Here is a 20758-nt window from a genome sequence, read left to right as displayed (position 1 = left end):
ATAAATACGCCCCCTCCCAGCGGCACAGGAACTGGCCGAGGGGACCTGCTCCAGGAGGGGTGAGGCCCAGGAGGGGACAACCTCTTCACTGGCTCCCGGTTGCAAAGCAGAGGGAGGAGGGGCGCGGCAGGCAGGGTTACCGTCTCAGTTGTGTTGAAGGGGCCGCGGAGGGGCCAGGTTTGGGGAACGGCGGGCCTTCTCGGCCAGCAGCTGATAGAAGGGCTTGGGGGTCCCCCAGTCCTCGTCCTCGCTGCTGGAGCTGTCCTGCTTCACAATCCGGTTGTGCTGGAGGCTGAACCTTCGAGCTTTGATGCTGGGGGAGAGGGGGCCAGCCAGTGGTCACGGCTTCCCTGCCCTCAGGGGTGTCTGTCTCACCCCCCCAGCCTGGGCCTCCAGGTCCCGGTCTATACCATGGGGCTGGGCCAAGGGCTCTTGGCCGGAGTCCCACACTCCTGTGAGATCTGTTAAGCAGCGCGCACCTAGGGCTGTGTGTGTTAGGCGCCAATGAGAAAGGGGCAGGTGGCAGCTCTGACCAGGTGGACAGGAGGTGGGGGCAGGGAGGGAGGAGGGCTAGTGACAGGGAAATAAGACCGAGCTTCCTGCTCTGAGAAACTCCCTGGGGCAGGAAGGGCAAAAGGGGTCCAAAGCCCAAATTTGGCTATTTGCCCTTCTAAGCTCTGAGGTCAAGCACTTCCCAACCTCTGTCACCGCCCGCAACGATCTCCTAATTGTTGGCAACAGCCATATCTTCCACCCCAGCAATAAACTCCAACCTGTTCCCAATATCACGAAGCCTAAGGCTCTGAAAATCAGAGCAGGTGTCAGGAGCCAGGAAGGCCCCTCTACCCCACCCCCTGCGCCCCCGGGGCAGGGGCCCCTCACCAGTATGGTCTCCGCTCCTGCTGGGTCATTGCCCGCCAGAGTTGGGCCAGCTCCTTGGTGGCAGCCGTGGATGCGGTCCCAGGACAGGCTCTGGGACAGGAGGGAGGAGGTAAGGAGAGGCCTGCAGGGCAGGCTGCTCTGGGCGAAGGCCAAAGGTCTGACCACAGGAGGCTCTCCGGCCTTCTCAGCGCTTCGGCTTTCCAGCTGAGAACTAGGATCTTTTCTGTCCACTTTGGCCTCAAGGGCCTCAGGACACACCCTCTGGAGCCCAGGTATCAAAGAAGGGAGCTGGACTGACGGGTTGTCGGGAAGAGGACACCGAGTCTCGGGACCTGGAGGGGACCCCATCTTTGTCAGGGCACCAGCTCTTTGCTATAGATTGGGGGGCCTCTCCCCACCCCCCACACCTCCGCCTTTCAGGTCTGGGCCCCTGACCTACCAAATCAGCCCCAAGAACTGTGGCTGGAAACATTAGAAACAAGGAGCTTGCAAACTACCGCCCACCCCCCACCAGGTCGCTGGACCTGAGCCTTGGGGTGACCTTCCACCAACCCCACCCCACATGCTTGAGAACAAAGCCAACCCAGAAAAGCAGAGTGGAGAGAGCACAAAACGCCTAGACGGCATCATCGGAGCCCTGGGCCCAGTCACGCCTGAAGGCCATCTCCCTCCTCCCCTCTTTCAGGCTGCGAGAGCCATGTTCCTTTTTTCTGAAGGATGAGCTGGGTTTCACTGCGTGCAATTCGCAGGCCTTGACCAACGCAGCGGGACCAGGTTAGATGTGGGCAGGGGGCTGGCTGAAGAAGGGTCAATGGGTCATTTCCGGAAGGGGCAAATGCGTCAGACAGCAGGAGCAACATGCTCTTGGGGGGGGGGCAGTGCACGTTGGGCCCCACCAAGGCCAAAAGGACCCCCACCCACCGGATGTACTGCTTCCGGTTCATCCTGCAGAACATGATGAAGCCGTTGACGCACTTTTTCTTCATCTGTGTTGGGCAGGGGGCTTTCTTGTTTTCCTTGGGCTTCACTGGGCCCCGGCCCGCCCGGCCCTTCCTGGCCTTCCTCCCGGCCGCGGGCAGGGGGGCGGCCCGCCGGGTGGGGGTCCACGTGTAGTCTCCGTCCTCGTCGCTGGACGACGGCAGGCCCTCGGGGTCGGCCTGAGCGTCCTGGGTGGGGACGGGGAGGTGAGCGCCGGCAGGAGACGGGGGACCGATCTCGCCGAAGGCTGTCCCCCCCTCACCTCCTGCTGCCTGCACACCGACTCAGTGTCCGTGTCCCCCGAGCTGGAGCTGGAGCTGGAGCTGGAGCTGGAGCTGGAGCTGGAGGGCGCCTTGCTGTTCTCGCTCAGCGACAGGTAGCAGTGGTCAAGCGAGACGGAGGACTGGCACAGGCTGTGGGAGTCCGGGGGGTCTTCGGGGGCCTCCAAGGGCATCTCCTGGGGGGTGAAGGAGAGAGATAGGAGATGTGAGGAGAGACCACAGTGTCCCTTCATGTCCCCACTCCCGGCTTTCCTAGGACGTCACGGGGGCATCAGAATCAGCTCAAATTTAAGACAACCTCGTCCAAACCGTCCCTGGACGTCCAAGCAGGTGTTCCCAGGTTCCCACAGCGGGTCACGGAGGGGCTGGCTGGGCCTCAGGGGTTCGCACCCCCCCCCCGCCCTCCCCGCTCTGGGCCAATAGCTCTTAATGCCATCGGTTCGGTTCGGCAGCCGTGACGCCCCGGGCAAGTGGTAACTTCTCTGAGCATCAAGTTCACCTACGGAATGGGGGTCACTCCACACGCCTTGCAGGGCCGAGAAGCACCTGCTGAGACCTCTGCTAAGAGCGGCTATTTTGGTGTTTGCCGCAGATTCGGCTCCTCATTGGCGGACGCGGAGGTGGAGGCAGACGCATTTGGGGTCAGCCCTGCGGTGAGCCCCTGAGAGGACATTGGCTAGAGGTGAGCCCTGGGGCCTGGGAGGGAGGCTCCTTCCAACTGAGGGTTCCTGAGCTCACTCTTCTGTTTTCAGTTTCCTCCTCTGTCAACTGGGGTCACCAGAGACCCCGCCTCACAGCTCAGCTGTCAAGTTATGTGGGGTGTTTTCTGGGCACCCGGCGGGTTCAGCTCTTATCCTTGGGGTCTAGTTCATTCCAAATGCCCAGCACAGGGTGGGGCTCCCAGTGGCCAGCAGTGAGTGTGCACGGGACGGGCAGATGAGGACACAGACGGGAGACAAGTCTCCGGAAGGACGAGGAGAAGCGCGAGCACATGGACAGTGAGCGGGTGGGGGGAGGCGGCCGCCCGGTCAGCAGACGGATGAGCCAGTGACGCAGAGAGCGATGCATGTGGAAAGAAGGACAGACGGATGTGTGTGTGGATGGCTGCCTACCTTGCTCTGGAGCGCCTCAAGCATGCTGTCAGAAGGCAAAGACTCGGGATCTAGGAACACTTCTTCAAAGAGAGCTGTCGGGGAGGGAGAGTGGGCCGTGGCTGGAGCCGCAATGCCTCCCCCGAGGCCCTGATCGCCCCAGTGCCCTTCTCCAGATCTCTGCTTTGGGATCTCCTGTCCCAGGACCAAATCCAGCTCATGGGCCAGCTCCCCTGGCGTACCTCCAAGCCAAGCAGAGGGAGTGGGTCCCTGATGCAGGCTCCTGGAGCCTTCCCCTCACCGTGCCGGCCTGGGGCTGCTTCCCCACGAGGCCATGGGCTTCTCGAGGCGGGGCTGGGATGAGATCCAGCCCGGGGCACCCAGGACGCTCAGCCGAGTCCAGGGCGGTGCATTTGGTGGGTATCGCCGTATGTTTTCTGAATGGACCAAGCGTCGGGGCAGCCCTGGGAGCTCACCTTGGGTCAGGAACTCAGTGTCATCCCCCAGGATCTGATCTGGCGGCAGCTTCCCTGGGGAGCTGAAGAGGGAGGGACTGAGCCCTAGGATCTCGCTTGGGTGGCCTGTCACACTGCAGTTGTTAATCTGGGGAGGCCCCAAGGCCAGCGGGCTCCCTGAAAAGGAAGCGTCAGGCTTGAGGACGGACGTGTCAGAGATCACCTTCTCCCCCAAGGCAGCGGCTGGCTTTGAGGAGATGGTGTTAGACACAGGGGAAGGGCGACCGTCAGTTGCTCATTTTGAGTGCTTCGTAGAGGAAATCAAGAGACACGATGCCTGGCATCACGTCATGGATGACCAAAAACAGAAAAATCAGTGTCTGGTTGTGCCACATCTGATAGACCTACTGTAGCTACCTGGAGCTCTGTGTTAAGAAGGATTCTGAGGCAGCGTCTGGGCTCCACAGAAAGAGTGATGATTGGCTAGCAACGTCTGCCGAAGCGACGGCTGGTGCAGTGACAGCAAGTACACTCGTGTGGCCCTGTGCTAGGCACACATCGAGTCCCTGTCCTGCTTCCCTCCCACCACAGTACTGCTCAGAAGGAAGTGAGCCGGAAGGACCCCACACCAGACTACAAGGAGGAGAGATGGAGTTTCAGTCACCAGGGGGGCTGCCCTCCGGGGTCCAGGCAGGAAGCCAAGGGTCAGCATCTGGGGACTCCTTGTCCAGCTCCTCGCTGGAATCGTAGAACACCAGCTTCTGCCTGTAAGAGGTGGAATTCGAGAGGCAGACCCCGCCTGGGCTCTGGGGACTGCTCTGTGCCGGCTGCTGGGTGGGGGGTGGGGAGGCAGGAAGCTTAGTCAGCCGAGGCACCTGCCCTCAAGGGGCTTCAGGCTTGCCAGGAGAGGCAGCTGTCACCATGTGCTGACGCTCAGGGGGCAGGGCTGTGATGGGCGGTGTTCCAGGAGGACCGAGAGGGAGGACCACACTGAGCTCAGCCTGAAGAGTGGTGGTCTTCTAGGTGGACGACGGAAACAGGCTTGCCAGGGAGAGGGATGAGGGGGTGAAAAGGCCAGAGGGGGCAAGGCCACGGCTTCCGTGGAGTGGCGAACATATGGTGGCCTTTAGGGTCAGGTTTGTGGGGGAGGGAGAGGAGAGGGGGCTGGCAAGATGAGCTGGGCCAGAGAAGCTCTCAGATGCCAACTAAGATATTGGGGCTCTGCCCCACGGGCACTAGGGGAGGCCTGAAAGCCATGAACTGATGTGACTGAGGTTTGGGGTTAGAAAAGCCACTCTGACAGCTAGGGAGGTCAGGCTGGAGGGGTGAGGCGGGAGGCAGGGAGGCTGGTGAGGGGCCGCAGCCCTGGTCCAGCAGCCCTGAAGCAAGGCTCTGCATTAAGCCTCTGCCAGCGAGAATGTCAATCAACGTCATTTCTCACCACCCCTCCAGCATTCAGCCTCCAGCATTCAGTCCAGACCAGACCCTTCAGCCTCCCCCACTCAGAGCCCTCGGGGTGCCCTTACCTGGGACAAGGCTGGGTCCTGTTGAGAAAGTAGATCCGCTCAGTTCCTTGCTGGGCCTTGAAGGCGCGGTGGAGCCCATCGCCCTGGCCGCTGACTCCGCAGCAGCACCCTGCAGGGACAGGGAGCGAGTCTGGAGGCTCACGCCCGTGACTGGAAGGAATCCCGGAGTCCCAGATACGGGGATGGAGAGGTGCCGCGGTCTGCCACGGCCTCTCCCTCCCAGATCCTGGTAAGACCTTGGAAGCGGGACCTCTATGTGAGGCTACGCGGCGCCCCGAATGTCCCCTCAGTTTCTGGAACCCCACATCCCTCTCAGAAGCTGAAGGGAGCTAAAATCCTGAAGTGGAGCACTGTCGATGAAGACGATGAGAGCAAACAAGTACAGGGTGCTCGCCATGCCCGCACGGTTTGGGGCATTTTGCATACGAGTCAGCAGCCCTTTGCCGAAGGGCACCATGATTATGCCCATTTTACAGTTAAGCAAACTGAGACCCTGAGATACCAAGTAACTTGCCCAACGTCACACAACTAGCGGAAGAGCCGAAAAGCCCTGCCTCCCCAGGTGGGTTGGGCGCCTCCTCTGGGCCCCCACGCCCTCCCGGGCGACCCGGGAAGTCTGGGTCGCTCTACTCTCCTTCACTGGACTGTGGCACCAGCACTCGCATGCGGCCTGGCCCCGAGATGCTCGGGGAGTAGGGGCCAGATGAATGGATGGGGGACAGGACAGCTCAGGGCCTCCCTCACCCGCCAGGCGCTCCCGTCTCACCTGGCGCTCTGCTGGGTGCATCACCCCACCTTTTCAAGGGAGCCCAGGGACGGGAGTCACAGGAGCATTGCCTGCCTTCCCCGGTTCTGTGACCCACAGCCTTGCACGAGGGCCACGCCAATGTCGTCCCACCCTTCCATCTACAATGGAGCATAGAGGGAAGAAGACGACAGGGAAGGAGGCCCGAGACAGCGTGTCTCTTGTCCACCGCGGAGGCCCCAGCTACTGGGCCCAGGCTTGGGACACTGCGGGTGCCTGACAAGGAGTGTCTAAGTGACTAAGTTAATGGCAGGGGAAGACAGCAACCTGAGAAGTCACAGTGGATGCTGTTCTCAGCCATGTCCAGCAACGTCAGCCGGGATCCTCCTCCCTTCCTGTCACCTTGAGGCAGGGATGATGCAACTTTGGGGTGACAGCAGGAGCTGGCACGTCTTGAAGGGGTGGCAGTGCCCCCCATGTTTCTTCCTTGCTGCTCTGGGGATGGGGTCACCCACTTCTTGGGCTTGTCCAGGGCCAGACAGCGGCGAGGGTTCTGGGCCCGGGTCTGGCGCTCTGGGGGAGCAGAGAGATGAGCGTCGGGGGGGGGGGGTGTCCAGAACAGGGCTCAGGTGGAGGCTGTCTTTGCTCTGGGCCCCCAGCCTATTCCAAGCTTTGCTGGGCCTGGTCGCTCACCAGCCCTTCCCAGGTAAGCCTGGATCCTCAGCGAGAGGTCACCTCAGCAGAGGCTCCCTTCCCCGGCCCACACGTTCGAATCACCTTGCGAGCTCGAAAAAACACTGATGCCCACGTTCCACCCCAGGCCCTGGAACCTGACTTTCTGGGTGGGAGGCCCAGGCATAGGCATTTTTGATAGTACCCTGGGTGATTCAATAGCTACGCAGCCAAGACTGGAAATCATTGACTGGGTACAACTCCCATTTTAAAGACAGGTCAACTGGGGTCTGCAGAGGTGAAGGGACACATGGTGAGTTAGCAGCGAGGCTGAGGCTGGCTCAGGGATGCTTGCTTTCCACACTTGGGTCTCTCCATCAGCCCGTGCGCCCTGATGCCCTGGCCCAGCACGGGTGACTGGCTGTAAAGAACGATAAATGGTAACAGCAGCTTCCCTTCACTGAGCGCTGACCATGTGCCTCCCCACTCAGCGTTGCTCCAGGGCCATGTACACGGGCTCCTGACCCTTAAGACCACCCTGTGGTCCACCCCGAGGAAGCTGAGGCTCAGAGAAGGAAAGCAAGCATGCCAGGCCTCAGGACTAGTGAGCCGAGGGGCTGGGCGTTGGACCAGGCAGGTGTCACTGTAAAGCGTGCTCACTGGGTAGCTGACCAGGCCTCCCAGGAGTGAGAAAGGCTCTGGAAAAGGAGCTTTGCTCCCATGTGACCCGGCTTCCTGTCCCGCCTCACTTGTACCTGACAATCCGGTGGGTTTCTTTTTCCGGGGTTTCCGGCAGGCGCCCTGAAGACGGGACTTGCGAGAGTGCGGGGAGCTCGAAGGGGTGGAGTGTCTCCGTCGTGCGGGGCCCGAGGCCCTGTTCCGACCCAGCCCTGCTCAGGGTGGAGAAAGAGTTCAGTCAGATGCCCCCTACCTCCTGCCGTCCTGTCTCCTCCTTCTAGACATGCTTCCCAATTCTGGGCAGAGGGCTGGGGGGCGGCCATGGTCCCCAAGCTGACTTTACAAATGTGGAAACTGAGCCCACGGAGGAGACTGGACTGGTCTGAGTTTGCACGGCCAGGCAGCAGAGTTTTCCAGGGCAAAAACTCAGGTCCTCCCAGGGCCATTCGGGGTCTACCAAGAAGGAAGACGGACTCAATGCTTCTCAAATGCTTCCCTGCCGGCCCCGTCCCAAACCAGTTCCTCCTCCTACCTTCCTCAGGGCAATGAGGGCACTACCGTCCACCCTGGCTTGCCCACCCGGGGCCTGTCCATCTGGCCTTTCAGTTCTCCCTCATCAACATCGCCCAAAGGTACCATTTCTGTCCCCAGCCTCACCCTCAGTGCGAGACCGACCTGTCTCCGGTCCAGATCACTCCTAACGGCCTCTTCACTGACTTCCCTGACTCCAGTTCCTCACTTAAAAACCAACCAATCCTGATCCCTGGATGTCAGGTACCTCTTCCTAAAAAAAATCTGATCATGGCTTTGCCTGGCTTTGTAAAGGCCTCTGGTAATTCTCATCTTCATCTCCCTCCTTTGCCCGAGCCCCGCGCTGTGGAAAATCCACGTCTAATTCTGACCCTCCAAAAACCTAACTACGACTAGGCTATTGTGGACCAGCGTCCTTACCAATAACACAAGCAGGGGATTAGCCTATATTTTGTATATTCTATGTGTTATATACTGTTTTCTTACAGTAAACTAAGAGAAAAGCAAGCGTTAAAAACAAAAAGCATAAGGAAGAGAAAAGACATTTACAGGACTGTACTGGATTTATCTAAGAAAATCTGCGTGTAACCGGCCCCATGCAGTTCAAACCCGTGTTGCTCAAGGGTCAGCTAGTATTGGTTTCACTTTGCAGATGACCAAACTGAGGCACAGGGAGGTTAAGGTCTTAAGTCACGTGTCTGCGTCAGGATCTGGTTCGCGAGTCTGCGCACATCGTCCTGACGCTACGCGGTCCCTCCAAGCACACCGGCTGCTGGCCTGTCCCACACATTCCACACACGTCTTCCCGTGCTTGCGTGCTCCTGCTCACGCCTTCTGCCTGCCGGGGCTCCCCCGGGCTACCGTGTGCACAGGCCCAGTCACAAGGCCCCAGACACCCTGCTCTGAGTTCACAGCATTGGCCCCATCTCTCTGACTCTGTCCGCTCTGCCAGCCTCTGAGATCGCTGGGGACATGGGCTCATCGAAGTCACTTGGTGTCCCCGACAGCCAGGACAGGACTTGGCAAAGAGCTGGCCCTGGGAAATGGTGACGGATCTTACTTACCCCCAAGTCCGCCTTCCCCATTGGTGGCGTGGAATCTGAGCAAGGTCTTGGCCACGTCGATGCTTCTCTGGAGGTACTGAATGTAATGCAGCACATGTAGCAGAATCTCCTTCTGCTCCCAAAAGAAAGACAGGGTTGAGCACGGGAATGGGGGCCCAAGACAATGTGAGGCTGCGGGGGACCGGAGACAGAAAGGCTGCAGGAGCCCATTCCCCAGCCTGACAGTTCCTCCAGTGGCAGAGATATTCCTATTCTGTTTAGACCTTGCTGCGGCTCAGGGAGAGGTCTGTTGCAGCTAAGGAAACTGAGGCTCGGGGTGCTAGCATGACTCTGCTAAGGGGGAGCTGGGATCAGAACTCGGGTCAGCTGGCCTCCTAGCCCAGTTTTTCAATGCACACTGTTTGGCTTCCCACCCCTGGCCCTTTGCACATGCTGTATTCTCTCTCTGCAAAGCCCTCCTCTTCTCCCCACAGACTCCCGCACTGGCTTCTCCTCCTGTGAGCCTTATCACCGTGGTCTCCTCTTCCAGAAGCTTTCCCACCTCCCTGACCCCTCTCGACCAGGCGGGGTCAGATGTCCCTCCTCAACACTCTTGCAGTGCCCCGGCCTTGCAATGCGTTAGTCTCTCTCGTCGACCTTGAACTAGTTTAGGGTAGAGGCTGTAGCTAAGTGATTTCTGTATCCCTCGCTCACAGAGTCAAGAGGTAGCTTAGCCAGTGATGGCTGAAGGATGATCTCCGTAGCACGGAGCACGATGCCTTCTGCCCACCAGGCATCACCCACGCAGCCACCAAGTACTGACTAAGTCGGTATCGGAGACACAAAGCTAGAAAAGACTACTACCGGGGCGCCTGGGTAGCGCAGTCGTTAAAGCGTCTGCCTTCGGCTCAGGGCGTGATCCCGGCATACCGGGATCGAGTCCCACATCGGGCTCCTCCGCTAGGAGCCTGCTTCTTCCTCTCCCACTCCCCCTGCTGTGTTCCCTCTCTCGCTGGCTGTCTCTCTGTCACAAAAATAAATAAAATCTTAAAAAAAAAAAGAAAAGAAAAGACTACTACCCACTAAGGGCCAGGTACATAGGGGTGAACCAGACATGCCTTTGTTTACCTTCATGGAATTTATAATCTAGTGAGGACAGTGGCCCTTAATAAACTCATAAGTCATACAAAATTATCAATAGTATGATAGGCATTATGAAGAAAAGTGTAACAAGAGATTCTGAAATTGGACTTGAGTGTCTAGAAAGAACGCCAGCATTTATTATTTTTTTAAAGATTTATATATTTATTTAGCGATGGGGAAGGAGCAGAGGGAGAGAGAGAGAGAGAGAAATCCAAGCAGACCCTGCCCTGAGTGTGGAGCCCAGTGTGTGGCTTGATCTCACAACACTGAAATCAGACCTGAGCAGAAACCAACAGTTGGACGCTTAATGGACTGAGCCACCCAGGTGCCCCAGGCCTCCAGCATTTAAGTGGAAACCCGAAGAATGACAGGAGTGAGCCTGGTGAAGAGGTGAGGGAAGAACACCAGAGTAAGTATTTCTTGGATTGAACTGGATCCCTAGAATACCCACAAAACCGTTAGCGGTAATCTTCCAAACCCTAGATCAGGAAACGTGGTCCCACAGAGGGACTTGTGTGAAGCCGTTTCATAAGCTAGAATACTGACAGTCACTGAAATGATGTGACCTGATCCATGGAAGGAAACTATGATCTAACTGAGGGATACACGTGACACCGGCAGGAGACTGTTCCTTTGGAAGGACCTGGATCCAATCTGTTACTTCCCGGCTGTGTATTGGGAAGTAGCCCGTTTTACCTCTTTGAGCCTCAGTTTTCTCATCTGTGCGATGGGAATGAGAATATTCATTGAGGCTCAGAGGATTATCATTAGGACTGAATAAATTAGCGTGTGTGAAATCGCCCAGCACAGAGCCTGATACACGAGTTGCCTGATAAATACTTTGCTGATGATCAGGGTCTCAAAGGATTAAATGAGGACCTTTTCTAACTTTGAGAATTGGACCACGGGGTTCTCAAGAGCAGATATTTTATTGCCCACCCCCCCATCGTGGCATACGATTTGCACTCACTACACTGAGTAAACTGTCAAGTAATATGGAATGTGATTAGTAGCCGTGTAAAGGTTTTATGCAGAAGGCAATTGGGCATCATCGCAGATTCTAAGACGGAAGGTTCAGGAGGGTTAGCTTGGGGGCTAGCCAGAGGTTCAGATCCCAGAAACCTTCTGAAGGCAAGGCCGACAGGTCTATAACTGTCTCAGCTGAGGGAATTCATTCATTCACTCACTCACTCGTTCACTCAACAAATACCTATTGAGCGCTGAGTGACCGAGCGCTTGAGAATGTGGGCCTTTGGAATGAGACACATCTGACTCTCTCTCTGCCATTAACCAGCCGTGTCCTTCTGGGCAACACGACCCCTCTGGAAAATGAGCACACCCACTGTGCCTCTCAAGCCTTGGGGAGGATTAAGCGAGAAAACGTATCCAAAATGCTTGGCACTGGGGGTCTGACACCTAGAACCCTCAGTAAATTGGAGCAGCTGTGGTTGTTGTCTGCTGGCCCTGCGGGTGCTGGGGATACAGATATTTCCATTATGGTCCTTACCCCCGCAAAACCCCTCATCAAAAGGGGTGAGAGATAAGGAAAGAGTCCCAGGAATATGCCCAGGGCTTTGACGGTCAGAGAGAGAAGCCACGGGACCATACGGGGCAGGGGGCACTTCCTCAGTCAGGATGGCGAGGAAGGATACCGCGGACCTAAGCCGCACCCCAAATCTCAAACACAGGAAAGGCAACACATAACAGCTTGGTTCATTCATTGAGCGTCAGACTGAGCGCGTCACACAGCCCTGTCACAGGTTGTGGTGATGCCCTCCAGGCAGACGGGTTGAGGGGGAGGCTGGGGACTGGCAGGGACGCAGGTTGTCTGTGGAGCAGGAGACCCAGGACTGAACCCAAGGAAGGATGAAGCTGGGGAGAAAGAGGGATCCTTAAGACATGAGAGAATCAATTGTCACAAAAGCAGGCTGAGGCCTGGGGAGAATTCCACGAGATGCGGTCACGCGGTCAGTGATGAAATGTGGCCCGTCGCCTGAGTCGACTGTCACTCCTTCGGGCAGCAACTGTCCCCCAGTCGTCTCTGCCCCCCTCCCACCTCCCAAGAGTTGATCCCAGTACCTGTGCTCACTACATCAGGTATTTCTGAGCACCGTGGTAGTCGGCTTACCGCCTCTCCCTAAGAGCGTCCACATCCCCGGAGCCTGTGAATATGTTGCCGAAGGTGACAAAGGGGACTTGGCAGATGTGACTGAGTGGAGGATCCTGAGATGGAGAGACTGTTCTGGATTAACTGAGCGGGCCCACTGTGGTCGCAGGGGTCCTTACAAGCGGGAGGCAGGAGGGTCGAAGGCAGAGAAGGCGAGGTGAGGATGGGAGCAGAGGAAGAGAAGGAGAGAGAGTGGGAGACGCTACGCTGCTGGCTTTGAAGGGGCCGTGAGCCAAAGAACACAGGCGGCTTCTAGAAGTTGGCAAAGGGAAAGGAAACGGATTCCCCCCAGGAGCCTCTGAGAAGAACGGACTCCGCTGACACCCTGACTTTAGACCCGTGTGGCCGATTTTGGACCTCTGCCCTCCACACGGTGCAAGAATAAATTCGCATTGTTTCAAGCCAGAGTTTGTGCTTTGTTGGAGTGGCCACAGGAAGCTAGGGTACAGCGCCGATGGCCGCGAGATGCTTAGGAGGGAGAATCGGCGGGACCTGGTGATCAACGGAAGGTGGTAGGCACTGAGGAGGTGAAGGGCAGGATCTGGCACCCAAAGATCTGGATCTTTCCCCAAACGCCCACTCTTCTGAGCCTCTCAGAAGGCAAGGAGCACGTTCTGGCTGGGGATCGGTTATTCCTGTGTTCGAATCTTTATCATCCTGACCACATTCTGAGCTCCCAGGGGATGAGGAGTGGGTCTCAAGTTCCTTCGCCTCTCCTTGGTGCAACCAGAACAGCTTCTGCCCTCAACAGTCTTTCCATAACTGGCCGATGGTTGAGTGGATACATGATGGGATGGGAGGAACTATGGCAAGAAAACATCACACCAGGCCTTCAAGATCTCTGAGTCCCTTAGTAAGTTGTTCCCACTGGTGGGAGCGAGGCGGCGGCTCAGCCCGGTATGTATTTATCAAGTAAGCCACTGGGGAGGCGCAGAGCACTTTTAGCTCTTGCTACCTCGTGGAGATGACGCCCTCAGGACACAGGACAAGGGGCTCAGACAGGGAAGCGACATTTCTTCGAGGACCGTCGCTGCTACTGTGTCGTTTGGGCCTCAGTATCTCTGGGTAGTAGATATTTTTCCTCATTTTACGGCTAAGAAACGGGAGGCTTGAGAGGCTGAGAAGCTGAGGGCCCTGCCCAGAGTCCTGGTGTTTCAGGGCTGATGGCTTGAGCCCCTGGCTGTTTGACTCCCCAAAGTGATGACCTTTACCCGGCTCCTTGCCCATTTTCCCCTCCCAGCTGCCCCTGCCCCCTTTGCAAGAAAGGATCCCCCAAGCTTCTAGTGGTGGGACCACAGAAAGGCCCACTCAGGGCAGGACCATGCCCAGCTTGGTGCTGTCGCCAAAAGGGCCCGTGTCGGGGCCCCAGGACGAGGGACTGTAAGATTTTCAGATCTGCCTCCCACACCTGCCTCCTCTCCCTCCATCCCCATACCTTGGTGAGCTTCTTGGTGCCCGTCTTCAGGGCCACAGGCAACAGAAGTGCCAACTCATGAAGTTTGCTGGTGTGGTTCTTCCTCTGCCTCCTGTTTGGGGCCAAGAGCTGGTATTGGTTAGGACGTTGGCACCTGACCCCCCTCAAACCACCTGTCTCCGTGTTCCCTATCTCAGAGAGGCTCCCTGCCCCAGGCCCCCCAGAAAGGATCCTGGGCATCGTAGGTCTCATCAAATCTCACCCATTCCCCTTCCAGTCCATTCTCTCCAGCTCCAGGCCCTGCCCTAGTCCACGTGTGGACGTCCCCCAGCTCTCCCAGCCTCCCCCTTGGCCTCCTCCAGTCCATCTACTAGCGTCAGGGTGAGCTTTCCGAAACATAGATCTGGCCACGGTTTTCTCATCTGTGCAATGGGAATGAGGATATTCATTGAGGCTCAGAGGATTATCCGTAGGACTGAATACACTGGTGTGTGTGAAATCGTCCCACCTGATACTCACGTTGCCTAAGAAGTGCCTCAACTCTCTCGACGCCATCCCATTATTAAGGACCAAGATGATACCCTTAACCCGGCTTATAATGGCCCTCAAGACCTGGCCCGGCTGACCATTGTGGTCTCATCTCCTACAGGACAGGTGAGGGCCGTCAGCCCCGTGCTCATGCATTTCTCTGAGCCTCGCTCTGAGCTGAGAGCTGGGGCGGGGACTGCTCTAGCATCCAGAACAGGGTCTGGCACACGGCGGGAACTCCCTGCACATTTGCTCAATCATAAATAAGGGCATGGCAGACAGAAGCTGACTCCTGGGCGGATGCAGAACTCCCAGGATCTAATCCCTGAATTCATAATTCATAGTATACCCCTGCACACACACCCCTCCATCTCTGTCTCTTGACAGATGGGGACACAAAGACATTGGAGTCTCTCTCCCAAATTACACACCATTGCCACAACTCACGACTCCTTTGGGAATGCCCGGACACTCCCTGTCTCCACCAATCCTTGTCTCACCTCCCCTCAGGGCTCAGTACAAATGACCTGCCCCAGGAAGCCTCTGGCGACCTCCCTTGCCTTCCTCCCCTGCTCTGAATGGCCACAACACATTCTCACCTGCGGCCTGGCCACGCCCCCACTCCCTTGATTACACACAGGTGTTTAGTTCCTCCTCAAACCCACAAACTGACACCTCCTCTTTGCCAGGCCCTGCGTGGGACCCCACGGAAGGAAAGAGAAACCACTGTCATTGCCCTCGAGGAGATGGGGGACCAGGGTGGGAGACGCACTTATCTCCCTATCCAAACCATGAAGTCCTAAAAGAATCGTTCTCACTCACTCATTCAGCAATTACTTATTGAGCACCTACTGTGGGCCAGGAATGGTGTTAGGTGATAGGGATACAAGCGTAAAAACCAAACTACAGCCCCTCTCAGAGCCCACAGGACCATCAGGGATAAAGTCATTAATCAAACTGTCCCACAAACAAACATAAAATTCCAATTGGGACCAGAACCAGCTATATAACTTGCTGGGGAGGGGAGCCTTGCAAATGAAAATGTGGGGCCCCCTTTTTATAGATTAAGGATTTCAGGGGCATGGGGCGCCTGGGTGGCACAGCGGTTAAGCGTCTGCCTTCGGCTCAGGGCGTGATCCTGGCGATCTGGGATCGAGCCCCACATCAGGCTCTTCTGCTATGAGCCTGCTTCTTCCTCTCCCACTCCCCCTGCTTGTGTTCCCTCTCTCGCGGGCTGTCTCTATCTCTGTTGGATAAATAAATAAAATCTTTAAAAAAAAAAAAAAAAGGATTTCAGGGGCGCCTGGGTGGCACAGCAGTTAAGCGTCTGCCTTCGGCTCAGGGCGTGATCCCGGCGTTATGGGATCGAGCCCTGCATCGGGCTTCTCCGCTGGGAGCCTGCTTCTTCCTCTCCCACTCCCCCTGCTGTGTTCCCTCTCTCGCTGGCTGTCTCTATCCCTGTCAAATAAATAAAATCTTTAAAAAAAAAAAGGATTTCAAGGTGGTGAGAGCAGGGCATTAAACCAAGTGTCAGGCTCTTCTAAACACAGGGCTCTGTAACTGCCTGAATTTGCACACTCAGGGAGTTGGCCCTGATGGAGACAAAGAAGAAGGCCGCTTGGAAACTGGTAGCTTTGATCTAATCTATAACATTTTCCCTGAGGAAGTAAACCTGGCCAGAACTGGTTCTGAAGGATGAGTGGAGATGTGTAGGTGAACAGGGAACAAGCACATTTCAGATAGGGGGGACACGTGCAAAGGCCCTGTGGCACGAGGAAGCACGGAGAACTCAAAGGAACTAAAGCTGCCGTGTCTGGCACACGGAAGGCAAGGAGTCTGGTGAGACAAGGCTGGAGAAGAAGATAGGGGCCAGATGAGGCAGGGTCTCAAAGGCTCATAGTACAGAAGAGCTTTGCCTTTATCTGAAGACCAACAGGAAGCCATAAAAGGGCTTTATGCATGGGAGGATACCATTAGTGCACCCTCTCAAAACCACTATGAATACAGAAGATATGCATATTTGTCCGCTGAATGAAGGAATGAAAGAAAAAAAATCTCTGGTCTCTAGTTACCTCCTGGTAGAAACCATAACTTTAAGGGGCAAGGGCGTTGGGGTTCTATCTTTGGAGGAAAACTGGATAGGCTGTCCTCTAAAGTCCTGTCTAGCCCTGCTATTTACTTTTTGAATACCACTTCCTTTCTGTTCTAGAAGGACCCCCAGAAGCCCCAGAGAGAAACAACACAGAAAGCAAGGAAGAAAAAAAGTGTCCAGGCCTATTTAAGTTCAAGGTGTACCTGACCATGGCTGAGAAAAACAATTTCGAATCAACTGTAGTCCCTGGGTGTTTACTCTGGGTTTTGCAAAGCGCTGAGAGCCTTCTGTGTGCAAACACAGAAGTTCCAGGGAAAAAATTTGGCAGGAGGAAAAGGGTGACAACGAGGCATCACAAAATCTTGACATCTCCCGGGCAGTAGTCCTGAATAGGTGTGACTTGGGGTGTGTTCCCAGGGGCCTCTGGGAACCAGGCACTTCCTCCCAAGACTGCCCCTTTCCTTGCCGGATGGTTCTGGTTTCAGACAAGTTCTTTTCTGTAATTTTCACCCACTAATCCCAGCTCTGCCCTCTGGGTCTTCAGGGAACAGGCCAGCTCCAGCCACACGGGTCCTCTTTCTGTTTCTCAAAACTGCCAAGTTTCTTTCTGCCTTAGGGCCTTTCCTATTCCTTCCACCTGGAATGTTCTTTTGCCCTGATTGTTGTATGGCTGGTTTTTCCTTTGCCGTTCAGCACGGAGCTTAAATGTAACCTCCTCAGAGAGGCCCTTCCTGGCCAACCGATCTAGCTAAGCACATTCATGGTCACATCCCCATATCATTTATCAGAATCTGAAATCTTCTGGCTTTATTATCAACACCACAGGGCAGGGATTTTGGTCTATTTGATTAATGGTTATATCCTAGACTGACTTATCCATTAGGTGCAGTAAGCTCGGTGCCTAAGTCTGGTGCCACTTTTAAGGGCTCATGAAAATGTCTTAATTTCTTTTTCTTTTTCAAGATTGTATTTTTAAGTCATCTCTACACCCAACGTGGGGCTCAAACTCACAACCTGGAGATCAAGAGTCACGTGCTACACTGCCTGAGCCAGCCAGGTGCCCTAAAAATGTTTTAATTTCTTTTAAAAACTATGCCAATGTTGTTGTAAACTATACTTTTAAATATGTTTTTAATGGAGGAAGGGGCCCGGGCGCTGAGTGGCTCAGTCGGTTAAGCGTCTGCCTTCAGCTCAGGTCAATGATCTCGGGGTCCTGGGATTGAGCCCTGTATCAGGCTCCCTGCTCAGCCGGGAGCCTTCTTCTCCCTCTCCCTCTGTCCCTCCTCCCCACTTGTGCTCTCTCTCTCAAATAAATAAATAAAATCTTAAAAAAAAAAAAAAGAAACAAACAAAGCTTTTAAAAAAAATGGAGGAAAGGGGCGCCTGGGTGGCGTAGTCGTTAAGCGTCTGCCTTCGGCTCAGGGCGTGATCCCGGCGTTCTGGGATCGAGCCCCACATCAGGCTCCTCCGCTGGGAGCCTGCTTCTTCCTCTCCCACTCCCCCTGCTTGTGTTCCCTCTCTCGCTGGCTGTCTCTCTCTCTGTCAAATAAATGGGTAAAATCTTTAAAAAAAAATTTTTTTTTTAAATGGAGGAAGGGGCCCAAGAAGTTAAAATTGCCTACAGCCCACACAAGTCATGTGTGGCCCTGGCTATATCCCTAGTTCCTAGAATAATGACCAGCACTTAGTGTTCAACAAAAAATTGTTGGCTTTATGAATGCTCCTGTCTTCGGATGGTCTCAGCCTTTGAAATGGCAAATGTCTCTAATTCCTGGGTTTCCTCTTCCTTGAGCCAATCAGCCTAAACCCTCCCTAGTTCTTTTATTTTACAGGAGCTAGAAGAGCCGGTCCAAATTTCTCATATTAGATACAGGAAAACCAAGGCCCCGACCCTAATTGGCTTTAAGATGTGCAGAGATTTAACAGTAAGAGATGCCCCCAAGTGGAACAAAGCAGGGGGCAATCCCAACAGGCAGCCTCATAGTTGGTTTTAAGCTCCAGCTTTTGAATAAGACAGACCTAGATCGAAATCCCAGGTCTAGGCCATTTGCTGTGTGACTTTGGACACATTGTTTTTATCTCTCTGAGGCTCTTTTTAACTCATTGATAAAATGGAAGTGGCTAGAAGGTTTGATCTTGTCTGGAAAGAGCATAACACCTGACACATTGAGAGTGCTCACAAAGTGTTAAAGACAGGAGGTAGCCAGTCATTTGTCAGAATTTTTTAGGGATAAGGGATGTTGAAAGATGAGGTGGAAGTATTGTATTGGCTAACTATGGTTGATAACGCTGTTGCTTTTGGTTGACGGACATTTAATCCCCCTCGTCTGGTAATACTTTCCTGTGGGACCATCCCCCTCCCCCACTTGGTCCACGTGGTTCAGAGAGGTCAACCCCAACCTCCCCTTCCACTAGCAGTACAGAACCAGCTAAGAGGCATCACAGTGATTGGTTCAGGATGTGGGGCCCAGGTCTGGCCAGTCAGAATCAATGGCTCTTAGAAAGAGGCTCTCTGCTGACAGAATGTGGCCCTGGAGCTGCTGGGAGCCATCTTGCCCTCACAAAGGGAGAGCCTGTTTGAGAAGGAAGCCAACACAGGGCAACAGCAGAGCCCAGAGAGGCAGGTTCCTGGCAACATCATTTAATCCTCACCTGGAACCAGAAAACCCTGAGGCCCCCAAATTTTTGGTTTAAAGGACCCAATGAATCTTCTTTTATGCCTAAACTGGTTTTAGCTAGATTTCTGTTCATGGCAACTAAGAGTTTTTATTAATACAATGACCCCCCCGCCAACATTGTTGGTGACCTCTGGGATTCCAGGAGGATTGGGCAGTGGGACGGGCATTCTTCATTTTCTTCTTGGTGCTCCTTCTGAGCACAATACCTAAGCAGAGATTCTGAACAAAGCAGACGCTTAATTTTGGAGTTAATAAATGAATGAAGAGATGAATGGACAGTAAGTCATTTGGGGAGATAGTGAGGATAAGATGAACTCTGGCGCCCTTTTCTTTATCCAGGCTGGGGGGGGGGTGGTTCTGATCCAACTCTCAATCTGCTGTGAACATCCCCTCTCATGAGAGTACTGACACTTGGTAGATGCTTCATGGATGAATGAATACATGAATAAAAGAAAAGAAGGCAGGGCATTTACAAAACTCTGAATGTCAAAGCCTGCAGGGCCTCTGAGATGATCTTTCGTAACCACCTCAGAGTTCTCTCCTCTTGAAAATGGCGGTAATATTCGCACCTACTTTCTTGTGGAGATGTAAGAATTAAAGGATATCATACAAACAAAAGGGCTTAGGGAAGAGTCTGACAAACAGTAAATGCTCAGTAAACATTATTGTTATTATTCAACCAGAGTGGCCAAAGCTGGAACGGAGATTGGCAAGGGGGAACCCTTACCTGTCACTGGAACCCAGGGAACTGGCTCTGGACCATCCAAGAGAACACAAGTGTCTGCTGGAACCCCACATCTGCAAAGAGGGGAAAAAAAAGAATTATTAGTGACCTCTGGGATTCTAGGAGGAATGGGCCACATGCTGGGCAGCCTTCATTCTCCCCATGTTGTTCCTTTGAGCACTCAGAGATCCCAAGAGTCCCCAAGCCCCCACAAATATGGGCCCAGAGACCAAATTCAAATCCCCAAACTCTAAACTGAAGTCCATGAATCCCAAGTTGTAAATTTGGGCCAAGTCGTGATCTGCACCTAAAACTAAAAGCAGCAAATTCTGAAACTTTAACCTCAGAGCTTTGGTCTTAATAGTGAGATATCAGACCACCAGGGCTGAAAACTGTGGTTTGAGATCTCTAAACTGTGATGTTAAGACACCAAAACTAGGACTTCAAACTCCCAAAGCGAGGATCTAAAACCCAAAAAGGTGCCCTCCCAAACCCAAAAAAACTAAACTCTAATACTGAGATACTCCAGATCCCCAAACTGTCCATTTCTGATCTCCAAAGACAACCCAATCCCAATACCACCAAGATCACAGACCACAAACCTCAAAGAGAACCCAAACCCTAAAGTAAGAAACCCAAGCCCCCCAATGCAAACGACAGTCTCCCAAGCTGACCTCAGATCCAAAGATAAAGACCTCTAGACCCCCGAACTATCACTTCAGACCTTCAAATTGTGACCCCCCAACCCTAAAGTTGAGATCTCACATGTGAGTCCCAAAATTGAAGCCCCATACTCAATGTGGGGACTCCAGGCCCTAAAATTTAATCCTCAAAGTCCCAAATTGTGACCCCAGACCCTAAATCTCACACCTCACATGCTATACAGAGATTGTACATCCTGAATCTATACTGAGGCTCCGAACCTCCCAAATCAGACCCCAGGCCCCCAAATGGTACTCCAGAATTCAAAACTAAGACTTCCAGACCCTAAAATTAGGATCTCCAGATTCCAACAGGAAAACTTCCAGTCACAAAACCCAACACCTTCAGATTCCAATACTAGCTACATCCAGATACAAAGCCGGAGACCCCAGATCCTAGCCTGTGACCCCAAAGCCCCCACACTATTC

General features: G+C 54.4%; 1 protein-coding gene across 1 annotated transcript; it reads right to left on the bottom strand.

Moving 5' to 3' along the window:
• Window positions 1-144: 144 nt before the first annotated feature.
• MEIOSIN (meiosis initiator) lies at window positions 145-19702 on the bottom strand. The gene is made up of 13 exons (XM_087853384.1): window positions 19632-19702; window positions 13628-13718; window positions 8904-9015; window positions 7386-7520; window positions 6361-6531; window positions 5214-5322; window positions 4352-4452; window positions 3709-3864; window positions 3254-3327; window positions 2123-2317; window positions 1804-2048; window positions 883-972; window positions 145-313 (listed from the first exon to the last, which is right to left on the bottom strand). Exons 1-13 carry the CDS (start codon window positions 19700-19702, stop codon window positions 145-147), a joined length of 1719 nt encoding a protein of 572 aa, XP_087709510.1.
• Window positions 19703-20758: the final 1056 nt, after the last annotated feature.

The sequence above is a fragment of the Ursus americanus genome, chromosome 21 (genome assembly GCF_024610735.1).
Source record: "Ursus americanus isolate L20-20 chromosome 21, mUrsAme1.1.p, whole genome shotgun sequence".
Classification (NCBI taxonomy): Eukaryota; Metazoa; Chordata; class Mammalia; order Carnivora; family Ursidae; genus Ursus; species Ursus americanus.
The sequence above is the reverse complement of the archived record's forward strand: the minus strand, read 5'-3'. Positions and strand labels throughout refer to the sequence as shown.